Consider the following 27447-nt stretch of genomic DNA (forward strand, 5'->3'; position numbering starts at 1 on the left):
TGTCGATCATTGCTAGACAAATCATTTATAGCAAGATTTGAACATTTCAAGTAGATTTAAGTCAATACTGTAACTCGGCTACTCAGGAACATTCAATCTCATCTTGGTAAGTAACTCCATTGTAGATTTGGCCCTGTGTTTTAGCTTATTGTCCTGCTGAAAGGTGAAATCATCTCCCAGTGTCTGGTGGAAAGCAGACTGAACCAAGTTTCCCTCTAGGATTTTGCCTGTGCTTAGGTCCATTCCATTTCTTCTGGATCCTGAAAAACTCCCCAGTCCTTAACGATTACAAGCATACCCATAACATGATGCAGCCACAATGGAAAATATGGAGAGTGGTATTCAGTAATGTGTTGTAATGTTTGGGGTAAATCCAAAACACATTGTATTCAGGACAAAAAGTGAATTCCTTTGCCACATTTTTTGCAATATACTTTGGTGCATTTTTGCAAACAGGATGAATGTTTTGGAATATGTTTTATTCTGTACAGGCTTCCTTCTTTTCACTCTGTCAATTAGATTAGTATTATGAAGTAACTTCAATGTTGTTGATCCATCCTCAGTTTTCTCATATATGTCACAGCCATTGAACTGTAACTGTTTTAAAGTCACCATTGGCCTCATGGTGAAACCCCTAGCAGTTTCCTTCTTCTCCGGCAACTGAGTTAGGAAGGACACCTGTATCTTTGTAGTGACTGATTGTATTGATATACCATCTAAAGTGTATTTAATAACTTCCCAATGTTCAAAGGGATATTCAATCTTTTTTACCAATCTACCAATAGCTGCCCTTCTTTTCGAGGCATTGGAAAACCTCCCTGGTCTTTGTGGTTGAATGTGTGTTTGATATTCACTGCTCAACTGAGGGACCTTAGAGATTATTTGTATGTGTGGGGTACAGAGATGAGGTAGTCATTCAAAAATCATGTTAAACACTTATTGCACAACTTGTGTGCCATTAAGCAAATTATTACTTCTGAACTCATTTAGGCTTTCTATAACAAACAGGTTGAATAGTTATTGACTCAATACATTTTAGCTTTTAATTTTTATGAATTTGTAAAAATTGCAAAAAACATCATTCCACTTTGACATTATGGGGTATTGTGTGTAGGCCAATGACAAAAAAAATCTACATTTAAAGTGAAGGGGTGTGAATACTTTTTGAAGGCACTGAATGTCTGCTGCATAGGGACAAGAGAGCCATGAGAAATTCAGTTTTGATCAGTCATGGAAGTCAAAGTGCTGAAAACATGTTGGCTCACCATTTAAAAAGAAGATGGAGAACAAGCTATAGAAGGAAAAATAACAGCGTTTTGGCACAGGTACAGCTGACTAGAGCAAAAATAATACACTGCTCAAAAAAATAAAGGGAACACTTAAACAACACAATGTAACTCCAAGTCAATCACACTTCTGTGAAATCAAACTGTCCACTTAGGAAGCAACACTGATTGACAATAAATTTCACATGCTGTTGTGCAAATGGAATAAACAAAAGGTGGAAATTATAGGCAATTAGCAAGACACCCCCAATAAAGGAGTGATTCTGCAGGTGGTGACCACAGACCACTTCTCAGTTCCTATGCTTCCTGGCTGATGTTTTGGTCACTTTTGAATGCTGGCGGTGCTCTCACTCTAGTGGTAGCATGAGACGGAGTCTACAACCCACACAAGTGGCTCAGGTAGTGCAGCTCATCCAGGATGGCACATCAATGCGAGCTGTGGCAAGAAGGTTTGCTGTGTCTGTCAGCGTAGTGTCCAGAGCATGGAGGCGCTACCAGGAGACAGGCCAGTACATCAGGAGACGTGGAGGAGGCCGTAGGAGGGCAACAACCCAGCAGCAGGACCGCTACCTCCGCCTTTGTGCAAGGAGGAGCACTGCCAGAGCCCTGCAAAATGAGCAATGTCAGCATATGGTCTCACAAGGGCTCTGAGAATCTCATCTCGGTACCTAATGGCAATCAGGCTACCTCTGGCGAGCACATGGAGGGCTGTGCGGCACCACAAAGAAATGCCACCCCACACCATGACTGACCCACCGCCAAACCGGTCATGCTGGAGGATGTTGCAGGCAGCAGAACGTTCTCCACGGCGTCTCCAGACTCTGTCACGTCTGTCACATGTGCTCATATGCTCAGTGTGAACCTGCTTTCATCTGTGAAGAGCACAGGGCGCCAGTGGCGAATTTGCCAATCTTGGTGTTCTCTGGCAAATGCCAAACGTCCTGCACGGTGTTGGGCTGTAAGCACAACCCCCACCAGTGGACGTCGGGCCCTCATACCACCCTCATGGAGTCTGTTTCTGACCGTTTGAGCAGACACATGCACATTTGTGGCCTGCTGGAGGTCATTTTGCAGGGCTCTGGCAGTGCTCCTCCTTGCACAAAGGCGGAGGTAGCGGTCCTGCTGCTGGGTTGTTGCCCTCCTACGGCCTCCTCCACGTCTCCTGATGTACTGGCCTGTCTCCTGGTAGCGCCTCCATGCTCTGGACACTACGCTGACAGACACAGCAAACCTTCTTGCCACAGCTCGCATTGATGTGCCATCCTGGATGAGCTTCTCTACCTGAGCCACTTGTGTGGGTTGTAGACTCCGTCTCATGCTACCACTAGAGTGAAAGCACCGCCAGCATTCAAAAGTGACCAAAACATCAGCCAGGAAGCATAGGAACTGAGAAGTGGTCTGTGGTCACCACCTGCAGAATCACTCCTTTATTGGGGGTGTCTTGCTAATTGCCTATAATTTCCACGTTATGTTTATTCCATTTGCACAACAGCATGTGAAATGTATTGTGAATCGGTGTTGCTTCCTAAGTGGACAGTTTGATTTAACAGAAGTGTGATTGACTTGGAGTTACATTGTGTTGTTTAAGTGTTCCCTTTATTCTTTTGAGCAGTGTATATATATATGTATATATATATATATATATTATTTTATTCCATATATATTTCGTATATATTTTTAACCTCAATTTCAACATACTCTCCTGCAACCTGCCTCATCCAATGTGGTATGGATCTGATATTTTCTATACTTTAGAACCGGAACCCCCAACAGAAGCTAGCCAGCTAACTAGCTACTGGCTAGTAGTCAGTTAGCCACTGCTAGCGGTCATCAGCTAACCTCAGCCCGGTCAACTCCTGCCAGTCTGCACAGCGCGATTCAACCCAGAGCATATCGGACTGCTTTTTCTCTACCACATCTCCGGATTCCTACAGCAAGCTCTGAACCTGTTCACCTGGATCATTGCAGCTAGCTAGCTGCTATTCGAGTGGCTACTCCTGGCTAACATCTCTGTCCCGACGCAAGCACCAGTTAGCCTGGAGTGAGCCTTGTGCTAGGCCCATCTCCTGGCTAGCTGTCCCGTGTGGCTCAGTTGGTAGAGCATGGCGCTTGCAACGCCAGGGTTGTGGGTTCATTTCCCACGGGGGGACCAGGGTTCAATTCCCACGGGGGGACCAGGATGAATATGTATGAACTTTCCAATTTGTAAGTCGCTCTGGATAAGAGCGTCTGCTAAATGACTAAAATGTAATGTAAATGTCTGAAGAGGTCCATCAGCCAATTTCTTGGGCTACAATACCTATTTTGCCAATTGGCCCTGGACCCTTTTACTGCCTACACGTAGCCCTGCCGATCCATCACGACTGGTCTGCCGACGTAACCGTCCAAGGGGGCTTCAACAGACCCGTCACGACGTCCCCCTAAGGCCCGCCTGCTAGCCCCGGCCCGCTAGCTGTCTGAATCGCTGTGTCTCCAGCTCGTTTAGTTACTCACTGGACCCTATGATCACTTGGCTACGCATGCCTCTCTCTAATGTCAATATGCCTTGTCCATTGCTGTTTTGGTTAGTGATTATTGTCTTATTTCACTGTAGAGCCTCCAGCCCTGCTCAATATACCTTAGCTAGCCCTTTTGTTCCACCTCCCACACATGCAGTGACTTCACCTGGTTTAAATGGTGTCTCTAGAGACAAAACCGATCTCATCGGCACTCAATGGCTAGGTTTACCTCCACTGTATTCACATCCTACCATACCCTTGTCTGTACATTATGCCTTGAATCTATTCTTCCGGGCCCAGAAACCTGTTCCTTTTACTCTCTGTTACGAACGTACTAGACGACCAGTTCTTATAGCCTTTAGCCGTACCCTTATCTTACTCCTCTGTTCCTCTGGTGATGTAGAGGTTAATCCAGGCCCTGCAGCGCGTAGCTCCACTCCAATTCCCCAGGCGCTCTCATTTTTTTTTACTTCTGTAACCGTGAAAGCCTTGGTTTCATGCATGTTAACATTAGAAGCCTCCTCTCTAAATTTGTTTTATTCACTGCTTTAGCACACTCTGCCAACCCGGATGTTCTAGCCGTGTATGAATCCTGGCTTAGGAAGGCCACCAAAAATCCCAAACTACAACATTTTCCGACAAGATAGAACGGCCAAAGGGTGCACAGAGATGCAATCTTCTGCGGAGATAGCCTGCAGAGTTCTGTCATACTATCCAGGTTTGTGCCCAAACAATTCGAGCTTCTACTTATAAGAATCCACCTTTCCAGAAACAAGTCTCTCACCGTTGCCGCTTGTTATAGACCCCCTTCAGCCCCCAGCTGTGCACTGGACACCATATTATGTGAATTGATTGCCCCCATCTATCTTCAGAGCTCGTACTGTTAGGTGAACTAAACTGGCACATGCTTAGCACCCCGACCGTCCTACAATCAAAGTTAGATGCCCTCAATCTCACAAATTATCAATGAACCTACCAGGTACAACCCCAAATCCGTAAACATGGGCACCCTCATAGATATCATCCTGACCAATCTGCCCTCTAAATACACCTCTGCTGTCTTCAACCAGGATCTCAGCGATTACTGCCTCATTGCCTGTGTCCGTAATGGGTCTGCGGTCAAACGACCACCCCTCATCACTGTCAAACGCTCCCTAAAACACTTCAGCGAGCAGGCCTTTCTAATCGACCTGGCCCGGGTATCCTGGAAGGATATTGACCTCATTCCGTCAGTAGAGGATGCCTGGTTATTCTTTTAAAAGTGCTTTCCTTTAGAACCAGGAACAGATGACCAGCACAAAAACATCCTGTGGCGTACTGCATTAGCATCGAAGAGCCCCTGCGATATGCAACTTTTTAGGGAAGTTAGAAACCAATCTACACAGGCAGTTAGGAAAGCAAAGGCTAGCTTTTTCAAACAGAAATTTGCATCCTGTAGCACTGTCACAAGCCGGCTCATAGCCTGTGACAAAAATGAGGGGACACGAACAACAGGTATAGGCCAATTAAAAAGGTTCTTTATTATAAACAAAACTAGTAACTTTAAACAAAGAAAAAGGAATGAGGTGTGGAAGTATCATAATGTAAGGTAAAGTGCAGGGATGCGTGAATCTGTGTGTGTGAATATGACTGAGTGAAAACTATGTACAAATACAAAGGAACAAACAAAACAGGATCATACCTGGAGGAGCAGAGAGAGAGAGAAGTGTTTAGTGAAGCAGTTTAAATACCCTGAGCCCAGGTGGCTCCAATCACTAACGACCCTCCTCTGCCTGCAGGAGGAACCGCCCCTGCAATGCAGAGGAGCCGTGACAGCACCAAGTCCAAAAAAGTTCTGAGACACTGTAAAGTCCATAAGAGCACCTCCTCCCAGCTGCCCACTGCACTGAGGATAGGAAACACTTTCACCACTGATAAATCTACGATAATCGATCATTTCAATAAGCATTTTTCTACAGCTGGCCATGCTTTCCACCTGGCTACCCCTATCCCGGTCAACAGCTCTGCACCCCCCACAGCAACTTGCCCAAGCCTCCCCATTTTCTCCTTCACCCAAAACCAGATAGCTGATGTTCTGAAAGAGCTGCATAATCTGGACCCTACAAATCAGCTGGGCTACAAATCAGCTGGGCTAGACAATCTGGACTCTCTATTTCTAAAATTATCCGCCGCAATTGTTGCAACCCCTATCACTAGCCTGTTCACAGTAGGGGAAGAGGTAGTTGTTTGGGCTAAATTATAGATGGGCTATGTACAGGTGCAGTAATCTGTGAGCTACTCTGACAGCTGGTGCTTAAAGCTAGGGGGGGAGATAAGGGTTATCAGTTTCAGAGATTTTTGTAGTTCATTCCAGTCATTGGCAGCAGAGAACTGGAAGGACAGGCGACCAAAGGAAGAATTGGTTTTGGGGGTGACCAGAGAGATATACCTGCTGGAGCACGTGCTACAGGTGGGTGCTGCTATGGTGACCAGCGAGCTAAGGGGGGACTTTACCTAGCAGGGTCTTGTAGATGACCTGGAGCCAGTGGGTTTGGCGACGAGTATGAAGCGAGGGCCAGCCAACGAGAGCGTACAGGTTGCAGTGGTGGGTAGTATATGGGGCTTTGGTGACAAAACGGACGGCACTGTGATAGACTGCATCAAATTTATTGAGAAGGGTATTGGAGGCTATTTTGTAAATGACATCGTCGAGGATCGGTAGGATGGTCAGTTTTACAAGGGTATGTTAGGCAGCATGAGTGAAGGATGCTTTGTTGCGAAATTCGGAAGACCAATTCTAGATTTAATTTTGGATTGGAGATGTTTGATGTGAGTCTGGAAGGAGAGTTTACAGTCTAACCAGACACCTAGGTATTTGTAGTTGTCCACATATTCTAAGTCAGAACCGTCCAGAGTAGTGATGTTGGACGGGCGGGCAGGTGCAGGCAGCGATCAGTTGAAGAGCATGCATTTAGTTTTACTTGTATTTAAGAGCAATTTGAGGCCACGGAAGGAGAGTTGTATGGCATTGAAGCTCGTCTGGAGGGTTATAAACACAGTGTCCAAAGAAGGGCCAGAAGTATACAGAATGGTGTCGTCTGCATAGAGGTGGATCAGAGACTCACCAGCAGCAAGAGCGACATCGTTGATGTATACAGAGAAGAGAGTCGGTCCAAGAATTGAACCCTGTGGCACCCCCATACAGACTGCCAGAGGTCCGGACAACAGGCCCTCCGATTTGACACACTGAACTCTATCGGAGAAGTAGTTGGTGAACCAGGCGAGGCGATCATTTGAGTAACCAAGGCTATCGAGTCTGCTGATGAGGATGTGGTGATTGACAGAGTCGAAAGCCTTGGCCAGGTCAATGAATACGGCTGCACAGTATTGTTTCATATCGATGGCGGTTAGGATATCGTTTAGGACCTTGAGCGTGGCTGAGGTGCACCCATGACCAGCTCTGAAACCAGATTGCATAGCGGAGAAGGTATGGTGGGATTCGAAATGGTCGGTAATCTGTTTGTTGATTTGGCTTTCGAAGACCTTAGAAAGGCAGGGTAGGATTTATATAGGTCTGTAGCAGTTTGGGTCAAGAGTGTCCACCCCTTTGAAGAGGGGGATGACTGCAGCTGCTTTCCAATCTTTGGGAATCTCAGACGACACGAAAGAGAGGTTGAACAGGCTAGTAATAGGGGTTGCAACAATTTCGGCATATAATTTTAGAAAGAAAGGGTCCAGATTGTCTAACCCGGCTGATTTGTAGGGGTCCAGATTATGCAGCTCTTTCAGAACATCAGCTGACTGGATTTGGGAGAAGGAGAAATGGGGAAGGCTTGGGTGAGTTGCTGTGGGGGGTGCAGTGCTGTTGACCGGGTTGGGGTAGCCAGGTGGAAAGCATGGCCAGCTATAGAAAATGCTTATTGAAATTCTCAATTATAGTGGATTTATCGGTGGTGACAGTGTTTCCTGTCCTCAGTGCAGTGGGCAGCTGGGAGGAGGTGTTCTTATTCTCCATGGACTTTATAGTGTCTCAGAACTTTTTTGAGTTTGTGTTGCAGGAAGCGAATTTCTGCTTAAAAAAGCTAGCCTTGGCTTTTCTAACTGCCTGTGTATATTGGTTTCTAGCTTTCCTGAAAAGTTGCATATCACAGGGGCTGTTCGATGCGAATGCAGTACGCCATAGGATGTTTTTGTGTTGGTTAAGGGCAGTCAGGTCTGGGGAGAACAAAGGGCTATATCTGTTCCTGGTTCTAACTTTCTTGAATGGGGCATGCTTATTTAAGATGGTGAGGAAGGCATTTAAAAAAATAACCAGGCATCCTCTACTGACGGGATGAGATCAATATCCTTCCAGGATACCCCGGGCCAGGTTGATTAGAAAGGCCTGCTCGCTGAAGTGTTTTAGGGAGCGTTTGACAGTGATGAGTGGAGGTCGTTTGACCGCTGACCCATTACGGATGCAGGCAATGAGGCAGTGATCGCTGAGATCTTGGTTGACAACAGCAGAGGTGTATTTAGAGGGCAAGTTGGTTATGATGATATCTATGAGGGTGCCCGTGTTTACGGCTTTGGGGTGGTACCTGGTAGGTTCATTGATCATTTGTGTGAGATTGAGGGCATCAAGCTTAGATTGTAGGATGGCTGGGGTGTTAAGCATGTTCCAGTTTCGTTCGCCTAGCAGCACAAGCTCTGAAGAGGGGCAATCAGTTCACATATGGTGTCCAGAGCACAGCTGGGGGCAGAGGGTGTTCTATAGCAAGCGGCAACGGTGAGAGACTTGTTTCTGGAAAGGTGGATTTTTAAAAGTAGAAATTCAAATTGCTTGGGTACAGACCTGGATAGTAGGACAGAACTCTGCAGGCTCTCTTTGCAGTAGATTGCAACACCGCCCCCTTTGGCCGTTCTATCTTGTCTGAAAATGTTGTAGTTAGGAATGGAGATTTCAGAATTTTTGGTGGTCTTCCTAAGCCAGGATTCAGACACGGCTAGAACATCCGGGTTGGCAGAGTGTGCTAAAGCAGTGAATAAAACAAACTTAGGGAGGAGGCTTCTAATATTAACATGCATGAAACCAAGTCTATTACAGTTACAGAAGTCATCAAAAGAGAGCGCCTGTGGAATAGGAGTGGAGCTAGGCACTGCAGGGCCTGGATTCACCTCTACATCACCAGAGGAACAGAGCAGGAGTAGGATAAGGGTACGGCTAAAAGCAATGAGAATTGGTCGTCTAGTGCGTCCGGAACAGAGAGTAAAAGGAGGTTTCTGGGGGCGATAAAATAGCTTCAAGGTATAATGTACAGACAAAGGTATGGAAGGATGTGAATACAGTGGAGGTAAACCTAGGTAACGAGTGATGATGAGAGAGAAATGGTCTCTAGAAACATCATTGAAACCAGGTGATGTCATCGCATGTGTGGGTGGTGGAACTGAAAGGTTGGATAAGGTATAATGAGCAGGGCTAGAGGCTCTACAGTGAAATAAGCCAATAAACACTAACCAGAACAGCAAAGGACAAGGCATATTGACATTAAGGAGAGGCATGCTTATTCGAGTGATCATAAGGGTCCAGTAAGTAGTGAGGTTGGTTGGGGTAACGGCGATTCAGACAGCTAGCTGAGCCATCGGTAGCAAGCTAGCATAGGATGGAAGTCTGATTTTAGCCACCTCGTGCGTTTCCGACGGTTGATTAGTGGGGTTCCGTGTGGTAGAGGGGATCAATCCAATTGGCAAAATAGATATAGTTTTAGTGACCCAAGAAAAATTTAAAAAGAAAAATGACTGCCTCGCCTGGTTCACCAACTACTTCTCAGAGTTCAGTGTGTCAAATCGGAGGGCCTGTTGTCCGGACCTCTGGCAGTCTCTATGGGGGTGCCACAGAGTTCAATTCTCGGGCCGACTCTTTTCTCTGTATATATCAATGATGTCGCTCTTCCTGCTGGTGAGTCTCTGATCCACCTCTACGCAGATGACACCATTCTGTATGCTTCTGGCCCTTCTTTGGACACTGTGTTAACTAACCTCCAGACGAGCTTCAATGCCATACAACTCTCCTCCCGCGGCCTCCAACTGCTCTTAAATGCAAGTAAAACCAAGTGCATGCTCTTCAACCGATCGCTGCCCGCACCTGCCTGCCCGTCCAGCATCACTACTCTGGACTATTCTGACTTAGAATATGTGGACAACTACAAATACCTAGGTGTCTGGTTAGACTGTAAACTCTCCTTCCAGACTCACATTAAGCATCCAATCCAAAATTAAATCTATCGGCTTCCTATTTCGCAACAAAGCCTCCTTCACTCATGCTGCCAAACATGCCCTCATAAAACTGACCATCCTACCGATCCTTGACTTCGGCGATGTCATTTACAATATAGCCTCCAACACTCTACTCAGCAAATTGGACATAGTCTATCACAGTGCCATCCGTTTTGTCACCAAAGCCCCATATACTACCCACCACTGCGACCTGTACGCTCTCGTTGGCTGGCCCTCGCTTCATATTCGTCGCCAAACCCACTGGCTCCAGGTCATCTATAAGTCTTTGCTAGGTAAAGCCCCGCCTTATCTCAGCTCACTGGTCACCATAGCACCACCCACCCATAGCACGCGCTCCAACAGGTATATTTCATTGGTCATCCCCAAAGCCAATTCCTCATTTAGCCGCCTTTCCTTCCAGTTCTCTGCTGCCAATGACTGGAACGAATTGCAAAAATCACTAAAGCTTTAGACTCATATCTCTCTCTCTAACTTTAAGCATCAGCTGTCAGAGCATCTTACAGATCATTGCACCTGTACATTGCCCATCTGTAAATAGCCCATCCAACTACCTCATTCCCATATAGTTATTTATTTATTTTGCTCCTTTGCAACCCAGTATCTCTACTTGCACATTCATCTTCTATACATCTATCACTCCAGTGTTTAATTGCTAAATTGTAATTACTTCACCACTGCGGCCTATTTATTGCCTTACCTCCCTAATCTTACCTCATTTGCACACACTGTATATAGACTTTTCTACTGTATTATTGACTGTACGTTTGTTTATCCCATGTGTAACTCTGTTGTTGTTTGTGTCGCACTGCTTTGCTTTATCTTGGCCAGGTCGCAGTTGTAAATGAGAACTTGTTCTCAACTGGCCTACCTAGTTAAATAAAGGTGAAATAAAAAATTAAGACATATGCAATTCTCTTTTTTTTTTTACCCCATCACTAGCACGTGGTGTAATCTTGAACCCAGTAGCAGAAAAACTTTGATCAGGCCTACCTTGTTGTTACGAGTCCCACTGTGTTCTGGTTACAGGCTCTGGTGTTATAGCCCTGTGGAGCTAACTGCAAACCCTTTGGAGAGCTCTATGACATATGGCTTTAATCGAGTCATTAGCATTACCAGTTTCACTGTGTTCTTAGTGGGAGGGAGCCTCAAGTGTGTCTGGCTTTGCCAGCGTCTTGGTGGCGATGGTGTGGGGCCTGCAGTAAATCCACAGTCAATCTATGAATGTAGGGTCAGGTCCTCAGTGAAGGCCCAGTCAGAGATGCTCAAAGGAGCCGGCCAGTGGACAGATGCAGCAGCAGATATTTCAATGCAGAGCCATATAATTTGAGTAACTTGGTGGTGGGCATAGGAGGAGCGGAGCGTGGTCTGAGTTAGCCATGGAGAGGGTTGGCTGCTCCGACTACACACTGCTCATTAAGCCAGACCCACTTGCTGTTTACCCAGAAGAAACAGAGAGATTGAGAGGGATGAGAGAACAGGGTGAGAGTGAGGGAGAGGTGAGAGGATGTGTGAGGGAGAATGCTAAAAGCGCAGAGGGAAGGAGGGGAGAGGCGAAGAGAGGAGCTGGAGAAAGATTGCTACATAGACAGAGAAGAGAGAGGGGGGCTGAGAGGAGGCTTTAGCATAGACTCAGCGGCTGTCTGTCTGGTTTTCTCCCATAACTCCACTGGGCCCAGGGTTGAGCTATCCCTCCCCTGCATTTCCCCCCTCATTCACACACCCGCCAGTTTACAAGACAGAGAAAATGAAGTCTGAATAATGAAACCATCACAGTTCGTGCCATGTGTGGAGTCATACTGTAGTTCTAGGAAATCTGTCACCTAATGAAACTGGCAGAGGGTCAGAGGGATGGAATGTGTAGCTGTGATGATTGTTCCCCAAATAAACCTCATCCTGGGCAATTTGTTTCAGATAAATAATGTCTGGCATCTTTAATAACTACCAGGTGAATATGCCAATCCAGGTTAATGTGATATGATTGGCCCAATTTGAAAGGTTGTAAGGGAGGGAGGGAAAACAATGTTATTTATGCTAAGACTGATGAAGTGACAAGTACAGAAAACTGGAGGACAGACAGATGGAGGGAGGGATTAGATAAAGATGTTGAGATGAAAATGATGTAATGACAGGGACTAGGGAGAGAGGGAGAGGAAGGACATCATTTCATTCATTAATTACATTTCAATTCACTTCCTTCATTTAATTGAAATTAATTCTGATGGTTGGATTCCAGTGTGTAGCTCAATGAAGGACAGATGGAGTGAGCGGACATAGATTAAATGGAGGTAGAGGAGTGTATAGTGACAGACATCGTTCCCTGCTGGCAGTGGGCGTGACACGTGGCGGTCCTGACTCTTCTAATACCAGGAGTGCCAATCTGTCCAGATCGCAGGCAGCCCAGAGTCTTAGCAGCCCAGAGTCTTAGCAGCCCAGAGTCTGATTTAAGGCTGCTGTCAATAATGATAATAACACTGCAACTCCTGCAGAACTACAGCCTGGCTTGTCCTTATAATAGAGCTACTGATAAGACCCGGCCTGCAGGGTTCAACCCAGCCACAGCAGCACCCACCAGTAGTCCAACCAGCCACAGAATTAGAGCACCAGTACTCTAATAAGATCAAATATAAGCCTAGTCAGGCTGTGGTATTAACAAGAGATGTAGGCCTTGTCACGGCTCCTCCTCTGCAGTGCAGGGGGCGGTTCCTCCTGCAGGCAGAGGAGGGTCGTTAAGTGATTGGAGCCACCTGGGCTCAGGGTATAAAACTGCTTACTAATCACCTCTGTCTCTCTTGCTCTCTCTCTCTCTCTCTCTCTCTCTCTGCTCCTCCAGGTATGCTCATGATTTGTTTGTTCCTTTTTAGTTTTGCATAGTTTCCACTCAGTCATGTTCACACACACATATTCATGCACCCATGCACTTTACATACACCTTACATTATGATACATCCACACCTCATTCCTATTTCTTAGTTTAAGTTAATAGTTTGTTTAATAATAAAGAACACTTTTAAATTGGCCTGTACCTGTTGTTCGTGTCCCCTCATTTTTGTCACAGGCTATGAGCCGGCTTGTGACAAGTGGGGACTCATCCGGGATAGTAGTTAACTTGGGTTAGTTTAGTTCAGATTGACAATTTTTTTTGTTTGAGTGGATGTTTTGGTTGGGCCAATTTTGTTTAAGAGAGAGTTGAGAGCCATGTGTTCTTTTGGTTCAGTTAGCTTGGTAGCTAAGCAATTCACTCTGTGTTTTTCTGGGTTTTGTTCAGGTGGGAGTCCTCTCCTGTTCAGGCATATCAGCAAGTGTCCATAGGAGGCTTGTGGTGTTTTTGTTTTAGGTGGCAGTGAACGTGGGTAGAGCATCCCTTTCCCTTTTCCCCTACATCGGCTCGGGAGCACCTCCGTGGTTATGGGAGGGCCGCCAGTTTCTGGTTGTCTTTTCCACTCCACTGGTTTTGTGTGCATAAAACCCCACCACATGTGACTGCACGAAGACCAGGGCCAGTTAGTTAGTAGTTTTGGAGGATAGTGGGGTGTGGCTCCTGTCCTTGAACCCAGATTGACAGCAGGTGAGTTGTGTTTTTTTGAGCATTTGTAATAGTTGTATTGGTTGAGGAAAATGTCTTCCATTTTGTGTAGTTTTGTTCAAGCTCCTTCAGAGGTAGCCTTAGAGTTGTGTACTAAGGAGCAGTTAATTGAAATTGCTGAACATTATCAGATTGAGATTGTTGATAAAAAAAATTAAAGAGACTGTTAAAACTAGCTTAAAGCAGGGTCTTAGGGAAATGGGTGTTTTTGGCGGTCAGTCTGCTAGTAGTGAGAGTGCAAGTTTTCAGTCTAGCCCTTCATTAACTTTTGAGCAGCAGAGGGAACTGTTGCAAATGCAATTAGAGATAGAGCGATTGAGAAATGCTAATAGACCGGAAAGACTACCACAGTTTGATGTTTCACAGAATCTTCGTTTGTTGCCTAAATTTGATGAGTCAGATCCAGACACATACTTTACTTTATTTGAGCGTATTGCGGAAGCTAGAGCTTGGTCAGATTTGGACATGACTATGTTGTTGCAATGTGTACTTACAGGTAAAGCACGTGAGGCTTTTGCAGCACTGAGTGTAGCTGACAGTAAAGTTTATGCTAAAGTTAAATCAGCAGTTCTGAAGGTCTACGAGCTTGTGCCAGAGGCATATCGTCAACGTTTTCGTTACAGGAAAAAGTTAGATTCACAAACCTATTCTGAGTTTGTTTGTGATTTGACTACTGCATTTAATCGTTGGTGTACAGCTTCTGAAGTTAGTACTTTTGAGGGTCTGTCTAATTTGATTGTGTTAGAACAGTTCAAAAATTCTGTTTCTGACCAGGTTGCTACATACATGAATGAACGTAAAGTTAAGTCTCCAAGTGATGCAGCAATCCTTGCAGATGAGTACAGGCTAACACATAAAAGCCATTTTGAGTCAAACAGTGACATGTACCATAAAAATAACTTTACTCCTAGGAATAGGAGGTCACCTTTTTTTGGAGATTTTTTCCAAAGGCCTCGGCAGAAGGTTGGGTCTGGAGGACTTAAAGCACCGGTTAATGCTAATACTTGTCGCTACTGTTTAGTTGAAGGACATTGGAAGAAAGATTGTCCTCGGCTTCATTCAAAACAGTCAGGTCAAGTTAAACCTGCTATGATGGCAGCTCCTGTTACAGCCTCTGACCACCAGGGTGAGCTGTTTCAGCCACAAGTTGAGTTTGATTCTCAGTTTTCCCGCTGTGATTTTTCAGCCTTTATTTCAGATGGTGTAGTGTCCCTGGTAGATGGCAACCAGAATGTTAAAATCAAGATCCTAAGAGACACTGGAGCTTTAGATTCTTTTATTCTGGAATCTGTTTTGCCGTTCTCTAAAGAGTCTGATACTGGCCGTTGTGTAATGGTATGTGGTATGGGTTTAGTTCCATTCTCTTGTCCTTTACATGAAGTTACCCTCAAATGTGGTCTGGTAGAGGGTGATGTAGATGTTGGGGTTAGACCTCAGTTGCCAGTAGAGGGAGTACACATGATTTTGGGGAATGACTTGGCAGGTAGTAAGGTGTGGGCAGATGGCAAATTAAACATCTGTAAGAAGCAACCTTCAGTGTCCCCTGCAAGGGAATCTCCGGATCAGAACTGTGTGTCTCCTGAGGTATTTCCAGTTTGTGCGGTTACCCGCGCAGCCTCTCGTAAGAAGATTGAGAGTAAGCCAGAAAGTCTTGAGTTGCCAGTCAAACTCCAGACAGAACAGTTGACTAGTTCTAGAGATTCATTGATGGCTGAGCAAAAAGCCGATACTAATTTGGCTGATCTGTTTGATAAAGTGGTTCCTGATTCAGTGGTGAGGAATAGTGCTCAGTGTTATTTTCTTCTTGATGGGCTGTTGGTCAGGAAATGGGTTCCACACTATGATCAGGGTCTAGGAGAACCAGTCTTTCAAATAGTTGTACCTACTACTTTGCGAAATAAAGTGTTGCAAACTTCACATGGTGATGTGGCAGGTCATATGGGTGTTCGTAAAACTTATGATCGCATACTTCGTTATTTTTTCTGGCCACGTTTAAAGCGGGATGTATCTCAGTTTATTAAAACTTGTGATACGTGTCAGCGCACAAGCAAGCCAAATCAGGTTGTAAAGCCTGCACCGTTGTATCCAATACCAGCCGTAGGGCAACCTTTTGAGCATCTTATTATCGATTGTGTTGGGCCATTACCAAGGTCCAAGTCAGGACATAGCTACTTATTAACTGTTATGTGTCAAGCAACCAGATATCCGGCAGCTTTTTCCTTGCGTACCATGACTTCAAAATCAGTAGTTAAAGCTTTAACTCAATTTATTTCAACATTTGGGATTCCAAAAACCATCCAGTCAGATCAGGGGTCTAACTTTACCTCTCATTTATTTGCTCAGGTTCTCAAACAGCCCAAAGTTAAACACAACAAGTCTACTGCGTTCCATGCCCAGAGCCAGGGAGCTTTGGAACGTTTTCATCAAACTTTAAAATCCTTGCTTCGTGCATATTGTACGGAACTGTCTGTCGACTGGGAGGAGGGGTTACCTTGGCTGTTACTAGCTGCTCGTGAAGTAGTGCAGGAAAGCACAGGGTTTAGCCCAAATGACTTAGTGTTTGGCCATAAGGTGCGTGGGCCTTTAGCAGTGTTGCAGGATGGTTGTTTGCCTGAGGAACCACCTCGGAACCTTATTGACTATGTAAATGGCTTTAGGTTGAAGTTGTATAGGGCTGGTGAACTAGCGAAAGAAAAACTAAAATGTTCTCAACGGAAAATGAAACTGAAATATGACGGACAGGCTGAGAAGCGTGAGTTTAGTCCCGGTGATCGGGTACTTGCTCTTCTGCCTCTTGTAAGTTCACCTTTTCAGGCAAAATACTGTGGTCCTTTCACTGTGTTGCGTAAAGTGTCAGATTTGAACTATCTTATTGAAACCCCTAGTCATAGGAAGTCCTCTAAATTATGCCATGTGAACCTGTTAAAATGTTATCACTCCCGTGATCTAAGCAAAGTTGAAGGCACTCCAGCAGTGAGGTCAGTGTTGACTGCTGCCCCAGTCCCTGCATCTTGTGGCTTTAATTTGGTGGAGGGGGGAGAAGAGGAAGTTAAAGTTTCAGATGAGGTCTTACAAGGACGGTTGAAAAACTCCCAGACTTTGCAAAACCTTGGGGTTTTGGTAGATCATTTAGACTCTGAGAAACGTGATGAATTGGTAGCTCTTATTAGAAACTACCCTGTTTTGTTTTCTGACACTCCATCGCAAACCCACTTAATTGAACATGATATAGACATCGGAGATGCTAAGCCTATCAAACAGAGATTTTATCGTGTGTCTGAGGAGAAGAGATTGAAACTGGAAACAGAGGTGCAGTATATGTTGGACAATGGTATTGCGGAGCCATGTTGTTCAAATTGGGCTTCACCCTGTCTATTGGTCAAAAAGTCTGATTCTACTTTCAGACCTTGCACTGATTATAGAAAAGTTAACAATATTACTAAAGCAGACCTTTACCCTCTTCCTAGGATGGAGGACTGTATTGATCAAGTTGGGTCAGCAAAGTATGTTAGCAAATTTGATCTTTTAAAGGGATATTGGCAAGTACCCCTTACCAAAAGAGCTTGTGAGATTGCTGCCTTTATAACTCCATCTGGTTTGTTCTCTTATAAAGTGATGCCTTTCGGCTTGCGGAATGCTCCAGCCACCTTCCAGAGGCTAATGAATCGGGTGGTCTCAGGTCTGGAAGGGTGTGCCGTGTATTTGGACGACGTGGTCGTCTACTCAGACTCCTGGGAGGAGCATGTTCGGAGAGTACAAGGCCTGTTTGAAAGACTGGTGTGGGCCAGGTTGACTATTAATTTGGCAAAATGTGAGTTTGCCAAAGCTACAGTCACATACCTAGGCAAGGTTGTGGGTCAGGGATTTGTCTGTCCCGTGGAAGCCAAGGTTCAGGCTGTGAGGCAGTTCCCACAGCCCTCTACAAAGAAAGAACTGATGCGCTTCCTGGGAATGGCGGGGTACTACCGTGCTTTTTGTAAAAACTTTTCGGTAGTAGTGTCCCCACTGACCAATCTGTTGAAGGCCAAGGCTGAATTTATCTGGTCCACCCAGTGTCAAGAGGCATTTGATGCAGTTAAGACTCTTTTGTGTTTGGCACCTGTGTTGGCAGCACCAAATTTTGGGAAACCTTTCAAATTGCAGGTAGACGCCAGTCAAATCGGTGCTGGGGCTGTGCTTCTCCAGGAGAATGACGACAAGGTTGAGTGTCCAGTCAGTTTCTTCTCCCGAAAATTTAATAAATATCAGAAAAACTATTCTGTAATTGAAAAGGAGGCTTTAGGTCTCATTTGGGCTTTACAGCACTTCGAGGTCTATGTTGGTTCTGGTTTGACCCCTTTAACTGTGTTCACTGACCACAACCCACTTGTTTTTCTGAGGTCCCTGCAAAACCCCAACCAGCGCCTGATGCGTTGGGCTTTGTTCTTGCAACCTTTCAACCTTGATATTAGACACATTAGTGGTAAGGATAATATCATTGCTGATGCTCTGTCCCGTGCTCCTTTAACCTAGCTTGTATCTTTTCTCTGCTGACCCCTACGGGCTGTCTGCGCCTCTTTCCTCTTAAATTGCTCCTCAGGTACCAAGGCTGCTGAGTTTGAGGGGCGGACAGTCAGCTGGGGGACACGGGGCTACTGCTAGGAGCCGGGATTGGTATTTTTGTTGTTTATTTGTTTTTTGGGAAATTTGAATTATTTTGAATATGTTGGAGGAAGTTGGGTTGAGGGTGGGACCCTCATTTTAAGGAGGGGGGTGTCACGGCTCCTCCTCTGCAGTGCAGGGGGCGGTTCCTCCTGCAGGCAGAGGAGGGTCGTTAAGTGATTGGAGCCACCTGGGCTCAGGGTATAAAACTGCTTACTAATCACCTCTGTCTCTCTTGCTCTCTCTCTCTCTCTCTCTCTCTCTGCTCCTCCAGGTATGCTCATGATTTGTTTGTTCCTTTTTAGTTTTGCATAGTTTCCACTCAGTCATGTTCACACACACATATTCATGCACCCATGCACTTTACATACACCTTACATTATGATACATCCACACCTCATTCCTATTTCTTAGTTTAAGTTAATAGTTTGTTTAATAATAAAGAACACTTTTAAATTGGCCTGTACCTGTTGTTCGTGTCCCCTCATTTTTGTCACAGGCTATGAGCCGGCTTGTGACAGCCTTGTAAGAACTATCAAAAAGAGCAACACTATTAAGACTCTTACACTGAACTTCAGTATTAGAGTTCTAGTATTAATCTGAGCTGCAGTAGTATAACTCTAGTTGTAATCTGAGCTGCAGTAGTATAACTCTAGTATTAATCTGAGCTGCAGTAGTATAACTCTAGTATTAATCTGAGCTGCAGTAGTATAACTCTAGTATTAATCTGAGCTGCAGTAGTATAACTCTAGTATTAATCTGAGCTGCAGTAGTATAACTCTAGTATTAATCTGAGCTGCAGTAGTATAACTCTAGTATTAATCTGAGCTGCAGTAGTATAACTCTAGTATTAATCTGAGCTGCAGTAGTATAACTCTAGTATTAATCTGAGCTGCAGTAGTATAACTCTAGTATTAATCTGAGCTGCAGTAGTATAACTCTAGTATTAATCTGAGCTGCAGTAGTATAACTCTAGTATTAATCTGAGCTGCGTTATTAGAGCAGAAGTCTTAAAAAGAGGGCCGTATTAGAGAGCATGGTAGAGCTAGTGTTCAAGCTTTGGTCTTAATTAAAGTGAATTATAATGACCTACGCTCACCACCCTGGGCAGACTGCATCACTCCACCCTGGGCCTGTGGTGACATTGAGGGAGGGATTGGAGAGAAAGAGGAGTGGAGTGTGAGTGATTTGGCTGTCAGTCATGTTTTAATGAAGATCACTGCTAGCCGTAGTGGTGTCTCCATTGAAGGTGAGCTAGTAATTACGTTAGACTCTGGAGAGGGGAGGACCGCTCTTCCCATCCCTCTGACTTTAAAATGGTGAAAGCCCGGAATGGCAATACAATGGCAATGACCAAGCTAAAACGGGCTATATCCATCTAGAGATCTCCATCTATCTATGTGGTGCAGGGGCACTTCCTACTGTTATGGGGACAGCACCTCCTACTGTTATGGGGACAGCACCTCCTACTGTTATGGGGACAGCACCTCCTACTGTTAGGGGGACAGCACCTCCTACTGTTATGGGGACAGCACCTCCTACTGTTATGGGGACAGCACCTCCTACTGTTATGGGGACAGCACCTCCTACTGTTATGGGGACAGCACCTCCTACTGTTAGGGGGACAGCACCTCCTACTGTTAGGGGGACAACAGCTCCTACTGTTAGGGGGACAACAGCTCCTACTGTTAGGGGGACAACAGCTCCTACTGTTACGGGGACAACAGCTCCTACTGTTAGGGGGACAGCACCTCCTCCTGTTAGGGGGACAGCAGCTCCTACTGTTAGGGGGACAGCAGCTCCTACTGTTATGGGGACAGCACCTCCTACTGTTATGGGGACAGCACCTCCTACTGTTATGGGGACAGCACCTCCTACTGTTATGGGGACAGCACCTCCTACTGTTAGGGGGACAACAGCTCCTACTGTTAGGGGGACAACAGCTCCTACTGTTAGGGGGACAACAGCTCCTACTGTTAGGGGGACAACAGCTCCTACTGTTACGGGGACAACAGCTCCTACTGTTAGGGGGACAGCACCTCCTACTGTTAGGGGGACAGCACCTCCTACTGTTATGGGGACAGCACCTCCTACTGTTATGGGGACAGCACCTCCTACTGTTAGGGGGACAGCACCTCCTACTGTTATGGGGACAGCACCTCCTACTGTTAGGGGGACAACAGCTCCTACTGTTAGGGGGACAACAGCTCCTACTGTTATGGGGACAGCACCTCCTACTGTTATGGGGACAGCACCTCCTACTGTTAGGGGGACAGCAGCTCCTACTGTTAGGGGGACAGCAGCTCCTACTGTTATGGGGACAGCACCTCCTACTGTTATGGGGACAGCACCTCCTACTGTTATGGGGACAGCACCTCCTACTGTTAGGGGGACAGCAGCTCCGACTGTTAGGGGGACAACAGCTCCTACTGTTAGGGGGACAACAGCTCCTACTGTTAGGGGGACAACAGCTCCTACTGTTAGGGGGACAACAGCTCCTACTGTTACGGGGACAACACCTCCTACTGTTAGGGGGACAACAGCTCCTACTGTTAGGGGGACAGCAGCTCCTACTGTTATGGGGACAGCACCTCCTACTGTTATGGGGACAGCACCTCCTACTGTTAGGGGGACAGCACCTCCTACTGTTAGGGGGACAGCACCTCCTACTGTTAGGGGGACAACAGCTCCTACTGTTAGGGGGACAGCACCACCTACTGTTAGGGGGACAACAGCTCCTACTGTTAGGGGGACAGCACCTCCTACTGTTAGGGGGACAACAGCTCCTACTGTTAGGGGGACAACAGCTCCTACTGTTAGGGGGACAGCACCTCCTCCTGTTAGGGGGACAGCAGCTCCTCCTGTTAGGGGGACAGCACCTCCTCCTGTTAGGGGGACAGCACCTCCTACTGTTAGGGGGACAACAGCTCCTACTGTTAGGGGGACAGCACCTCCTCCTGTTAGGGGGACAGCAGCTCCTCCTGTTAGGGGGACAGCACCTCCTCCTGTTAGGGGGACAGCAGCTCCTACTGTTAGGGGGACAGCACCTCCTCCTGTTAGGGGGACAGCAGCTCCTACTGTTAGGGGGACAGCAGCTCCTACTGTTAGGGGGACAGCAGCTCCTACTGTTAGGGGGACAGCACCTCCTACTGTTAGGGGGACAGCACCTCCTACTGTTAGGGGGACAGCACCTCCTACTGTTAGGGGGACAGCACCTCCTACTGTTACGGGGACAACAGCTCCTCCTGTTAGGGGGACAGCACCTCCTCCTGTTAGGGGGACAGCAGCTCCTACTGTTAGGGGGACAGCACCTCCTCCTGTTATGGGGACAGCACCTCCTACTGTTAGGGGGACAGCAGCTCCTACTGTTATGGGGACAGCACCTCCTACTGTTATGGGGACAGCACCTCCTACTGTTATGGGGACAGCACCTCCTACTGTTATGGGGACAGCACCTCCTACTGTTAGGGGGACAGCACCTCCTACTGTTAGGGGGACAACAGCTCCTACTGTTAGGGGGACAGCACCTCCTACTGTTAGGGGGGCAGCACCTCCTACTGTTAGGGGGACAGCACCTCCTACTGTTAGGGGGACAGCACCTCCTACTGTTAGGGGGACAGCACCTCCTACTGTTAGGGGGACAGCACCTCCTACTGTTAGGGGGACAGCACCTCCTACTGTTAGGGGGACAGCACCTCCTACTGTTAGGGGGACAGCACCTCCTACTGTTAGGGGGACAGCACCTCCTACTGTTAGGGGGACAGCACCTCCTACTGTTAGGGGGACAGCACCTCCTACTGTTAGGGGGACAACAGCTCCTACTGTTAGGGGGACAGCACCTCCTACTGTTAGGGGGGCAGCACCTCCTACTGTTAGGGGGACAGCACCTCCTACTGTTAGGGGGACAGCACCTCCTACTGTTAGGGGGACAGCACCTCCTACTGTTAGGGGGACAGCACCTCCTACTGTTAGGGGGACAGCACCTCCTACTGTTAGGGGGACAGCACCTCCTACTGTTAGGGGGACAGCAGCTCCTACTGTTAGGGGGACAGCAGCTCCTACTGTTAGGGGGACAGCACCTCCTACTGTTAGGGGGACAGCACCTCCTACTGTTAGGGGGACAGCACCTCCTACTGTTAGGGGGACAGCACCTCCTACTGTTAGGGGGACAGCACCTCCTACTGTTAGGGGGACAGCACCTCCTACTGTTAGGGGGACAGCACCTCCTACTGTTAGGGGGACAGCACCTCCTACTGTTAGGGGGACAGCAGCTCCTACTGTTAGGGGGACAACAGCTCCTACTGTTAGGGGGACAGCAGCTCCTACTGTTAGGGGGACAGCAGCTCCTACTGTTAGGGGGACAACAGCTCCTACTGTTAGGGGGACAGCACCTCCTACTGTTAGGGGGACAGCACCTCCTACTGTTAGGGGGACAGCACCTCCTCCTGTTAGGGGGACAGCACCACCTCCTGTTAGGGGGACAGCACCACCTCCTGTTAGGGGGACAGCAGCTCCTCCTGTTAGGGGGACAGCAGCTCCTACTGTTAGGGGGACAGCAGCTCCTACTGTTAGGGGGACAGCAGCTCCTACTGTTAGGGGGACAGCAGCTCCTACTGTTAGGGGGACAAATAAAATGAAATGTATTTCTACATCATCATACATCATCATTTCTTACATCAGCTGATATCTCAAAGTGCTGTACAGAAACCCAGCCTAAAACCCGAACAGCAAGCAATGCAGGTGTAGAAGCACGGTGGCTAGGAAAAACTCCCTAGAAAGACCAAAACCTAGGAAGAAACCTAGAGAGGAACCAGGCTATGAGGGGTGGCCAGTCCTCTACTGGCTGTGCCGGGTGGAGATTATAACAGAACATGGCCAAGATGTTCATAAATGACCAGCATGGTCAAATAATAATAATCACAGTAGTTGTCGAGGGTGCAACAAGTCAGAACCTCAGGAGTAAATGTCAGTTGGCTTTTCATAGCCGATCATTGAGAGTATCTCTACCGCTCCTGCGGTCTCTAGAGAGTTGAAAACAGCAGGTCTGGGACAGGTAGCACATCCGGTGAACAGGTCAGGGTTCCATATCCGCAGGCAGAACAGTTGAAACTGGAGCAGCAGCACGGCCAGGTGGACTGGGGACAGCAAGGAGTCATCATGCCAGGTAGTCCTGAGGCATGGTCCTAGGGCTCAGGTCCTCCGAGAGAGAGAAAGAAAGAGAGAAGGAGAGAATTAGAGAGAGCATACTTAAATTCACACCGGACACTGGATAAGACAGGAGAAGTATTCCAGATATAACAGACTGACCCTAGCCCCCCGACACATGCAGCATAAATACTGCAGCATAAATACTGGAGGCTGAGACAGGAGGGGTCAGGAGACACTGTGGCCCCATCCGATGATACGCCCGGACAGGGCCAAACAGGCAGGATATAACCCCACCCACTTTGCCAAAGCACAGCCCCCACACCACTAGAGGGATATCTTCAACCACCAACTTACCATCCTGAGACAAGGCCGAGTATAGCCCACAAAGATCTCCGCCGGACAATACCTCGTACTGTTAGGGGGACAAGACCTCCTACTGATAGGGGGACAGCATTTATCAATGATAAAACACAGAGCCAGGACTGTGACCTGACTAGGAAAAACTCTTGGCCCAGGAGTTGTGTGTTTCATTCATTTGACATGGGCCACATATGCTGTGCATATTGTAATAAGTCACTTTAAGACCCTATCCCTGTGTGTGTTTGTCATCTGTCCAGGTAATTCCCAGATGGGGGCGACCATAGTGGACGCCTTAGACAGCCTGTACATGATGGGCCTCCACGATGAGTTCAAGGATGGACAGGAGTGGATCGAGCAGAACCTGGACTTCAGTGTGGTGAGTAGAGAATAAAACCTTTTAGTTCCTGTACTCACTCCAGGAGTAAAACAATTGCAATTAGCCTCCTTCTTCTGGCCTGTAGTCTTCAGTGCCATACTGTTCAGAGAACCAGCAAACAACATGATTGATGCCACTTGTACCTGGAAATTAGATCTACTAACAGCCATACAGCCAATGGGTGCTAGAGTGGCAGACTCACAGACAGCAGATATGAGTTGCGCTTTGCAGACAGTCCAGGCTACAGACAGAATACACTCTTGTTTTATCTCTGACCGGTAGTGAAGCCTGTTGATACATGAGAAGAGGAGCGTCTAGCGTTGCTGTGATGGGAGGGAGGGAGAACTGGACACCCGCTGGTAACCAGGAGATAGGAGTCATGGAAGCGATGTGGGCAGGGAGAGCGTTGCCAACTGTGCTGATGCAGAACACAGACCTGGGGAGTGTAGAGCCCACAAACCAGACCACATATCAGGGTCAATTGTGTACAGTCAGTGTATACCCTCAATACCAGTCAGCTTCTCTCTCTGAGCATCTTCACCTCAGTCTTGGTTCTCTGCTCTACCAATCTTTCTCTCTCTGGCTCGCTCCCTCTCCCCTCCCCTCTCTCTCTTTCTCTCCCAGGATGGAGTTATTAAAGCCCTGCTGAGCTAATGACATCGCAGGCAGAGTGTGTGTGTGTTTGTGTTTCTGACTGGCTGATGCTGTGAGAGGTAATTAACTTTTGGACCCGTCCGGTCAGCTCTGGGGGAGAGATGGAGAGAGAGAGAGACTGAAGGAGAGAGAGAGAGACTGAAGGAGAGAGAGAGAGACTGAAGGAGAGAGAGAGAGACTGAAGGAGAGAGAGAGAGAGAGACTGAAGGAGAGAGAGAGAGAGAGACTGAAGGAGAGAGAGAGAGAGAGACTGAAGGAGAGAGAGACTGAAGGAGAGAGAGAGAGAGAGACTGAAGGAGAGAGAGAGAGAGAGACTGAAGGAGAGAGAGAGAGAGAGACTGAAGGAGAGAGAGAGAGAGAGACTGAAGGAGAGAGAGAGAGAGAGACTGAAGGAGAGAGAGAGAGAGAGACTGAAGGAGAGAGAGAGAGAGAGACTGAAGGAGAGAGAGAGAGACTGAAGGAGAGAGAGAGAGACTGAAGGAGAGAGAGAGAGACTGAAGGAGAGAGAGAGAGACTGAAGGAGAGAGAGAGAGACTGAAGGAGAGAGAGAGAGACTGAAGGAGAGAGAGAGAGACTGAAGGAGAGAGAGAGAGACTGAAGGAGAGAGAGAGAGACTGAAGGAGAGAGAGAGAGACTGAAGGAGAGAGAGAGAGAGACTGAAGGAGAGAGAGAGAGAGACTGAAGGAGAGAGAGAGAGAGACTGAAGGAGAGAGAGAGAGAGACTGAAGGAGAGAGAGAGAGAGACTGAAGGAGAGAGAGAGAGAGACTGAAGGAGAGAGAGAGAGAGACTGAAGGAGAGAGAGAGAGAGACTGAAGGAGAGAGAGAGAGAGACTGAAGGAGAGAGAGAGAGACTGAAGGAGAGAGAGAGAGAGACTGAAGGAGAGAGAGAGAGAGACTGAAGGAGAGAGAGAGAGAGACTGAAGGAGAGAGAGAGAGAGACTGAAGGAGAGAGAGAGAGAGACTGAAGGAGAGAGAGAGAGAGACTGAAGGAGAGAGAGAGAGAGACTGAAGGAGAGAGAGAGAGAGACTGAAGGAGAGAGAGAGAGAGACTGAAGGAGAGAGAGAGAGAGAGACTGAAGGAGAGAGAGAGAGAGAGACTGAAGGAGAGAGAGAGAGAGAGACTGAAGGAGAGAGAGAGAGAGAGACTGAAGGAGAGAGAGAGAGAGAGACTGAAGGAGAGAGAGAGAGAGAGACTGAAGGAGAGAGAGAGAGAGAGACTGAAGGAGAGAGAGAGAGAGAGACTGAAGGAGAGAGAGAGAGAGAGACTGAAGGAGAGAGAGAGAGAGAGACTGAAGGAGAGAGAGAGAGAGAGACTGAAGGAGAGAGAGAGAGAGAGACTGAAGGAGAGAGAGAGAGAGAGACTGAAGGAGAGAGAGAGAGAGACTGAAGGAGAGAGAGAGAGAGACTGAAGGAGAGAGAGAGAGAGACCGAAGGAGAGAGAGAGAGAGACCGAAGGAGAGAGAGAGAGAGAGACCGAAGGAGAGAGAGAGAGAGACCGAAGGAGAGAGAGAGAGAGACCGAAGGAGAGAGAGAGAGAGACCGAAGGAGAGAGAGAGAGAGACCGAAGGAGAGAGAGAGAGACCGAAGGAGAGAGAGAGAGACCGAAGGAGAGAGAGAGAGACCGAAGGAGAGAGAGAGAGACCGAAGGAGAGAGAGAGAGACCGAAGGAGAGAGAGAGAGACCGAAGGAGAGAGAGAGAGACCGAAGGAGAGAGAGAGAGACCGAAGGAGAGAGAGAGAGAGACCGAAGGAGAGAGAGAGAGAGACCGAAGGAGAGAGAGAGAGACCGAAGGAGAGAGAGAGAGACCGAAGGAGAGAGAGAGAGAGACCGAAGGAGAGAGAGAGAGAGACCGAAGGAGGGAGAGAGCGAGACCGAAGGAGAGAGAGAGAGAGACTGAAGGAGGGAGAGAGCGAGACTGAAGGAGAGAGAGAGCGAGACTGAAGGAGAGAGAGAGCGAGACTGAAGGAGAGAGAGAGAGAGACTGAAGGAGAGAGAGAGAGAGACTGAAGGAGAGAGAGAGAGAGACTGAAGGAGAGAGAGAGAGAGACTGAAGGAGAGAGAGAGAGAGACTGAAGGAGAGAGAGAGAGAGACTGAAGGAGAGAGAGAGAGAGAGAGAGAGACTGAAGGAGAGAGAGAGAGAGAGACTGAAGGAGAGAGAGAGAGAGACTGAAGGAGAGAGAGAGAGAGAGAGACTGAAGGAGAGAGAGAGAGAGAGACTGAAGGAGAGAGAGAGAGAGAGAGACTGAATGAGAGAGAGAGAGAGAGACTGAAGGAGAGAGAGAGAGAGAGAGACTGAAGGAGAGAGAGAGAGAGAGACTGAAGGAGAGAGAGAGAGAGAGACTGAAGGAGAGAAAGAGAGACTGAAGGAGAGAAAGAGAGACTGAAGGAGAGAGAGAGACTGAAGGAGAGAGAGAGACTGAAGGAGAGAGAGAGAGAGACTGAAGGACAGAGAGAGAGAGACTGAAGGACAGATAGAGAGAGACTGAAGGAGAGAGAGAGAGAGACTGAAGGAGAGAGAGAGAGAGACTGAAGGAGAGAGAGAGAGACTGAAGGAGAGAGAGAGAGAGACTGAAGGAGAGAGAGAGAGAGACTGAAGGAGAGAGAGAGAGAGACTGAAGGAGAGAGAGAGAGAGACTGAAGGAGA

General features: G+C 47.3%; 1 protein-coding gene across 1 annotated transcript in view; it reads left to right on the plus strand.

Annotated features, from left to right (window-relative positions):
- The window catches only part of LOC129816864 (mannosyl-oligosaccharide 1,2-alpha-mannosidase IB-like), a 180846-nt gene that overhangs the window by 94851 nt on the left and 58548 nt on the right, over nt 1-27447 (plus strand). Inside the window, exon 6 of the mRNA XM_055871799.1 lies at nt 24029-24147. Coding sequence (XP_055727774.1) covers nt 24029-24147 — 119 coding nt within the window. The remainder of the gene's footprint in view (nt 1-24028; nt 24148-27447) is intronic.

The sequence above is a fragment of the Salvelinus fontinalis genome, chromosome 19 (genome assembly GCF_029448725.1).
Source record: "Salvelinus fontinalis isolate EN_2023a chromosome 19, ASM2944872v1, whole genome shotgun sequence".
Taxonomy (NCBI): Eukaryota; Metazoa; Chordata; class Actinopteri; order Salmoniformes; family Salmonidae; genus Salvelinus; species Salvelinus fontinalis.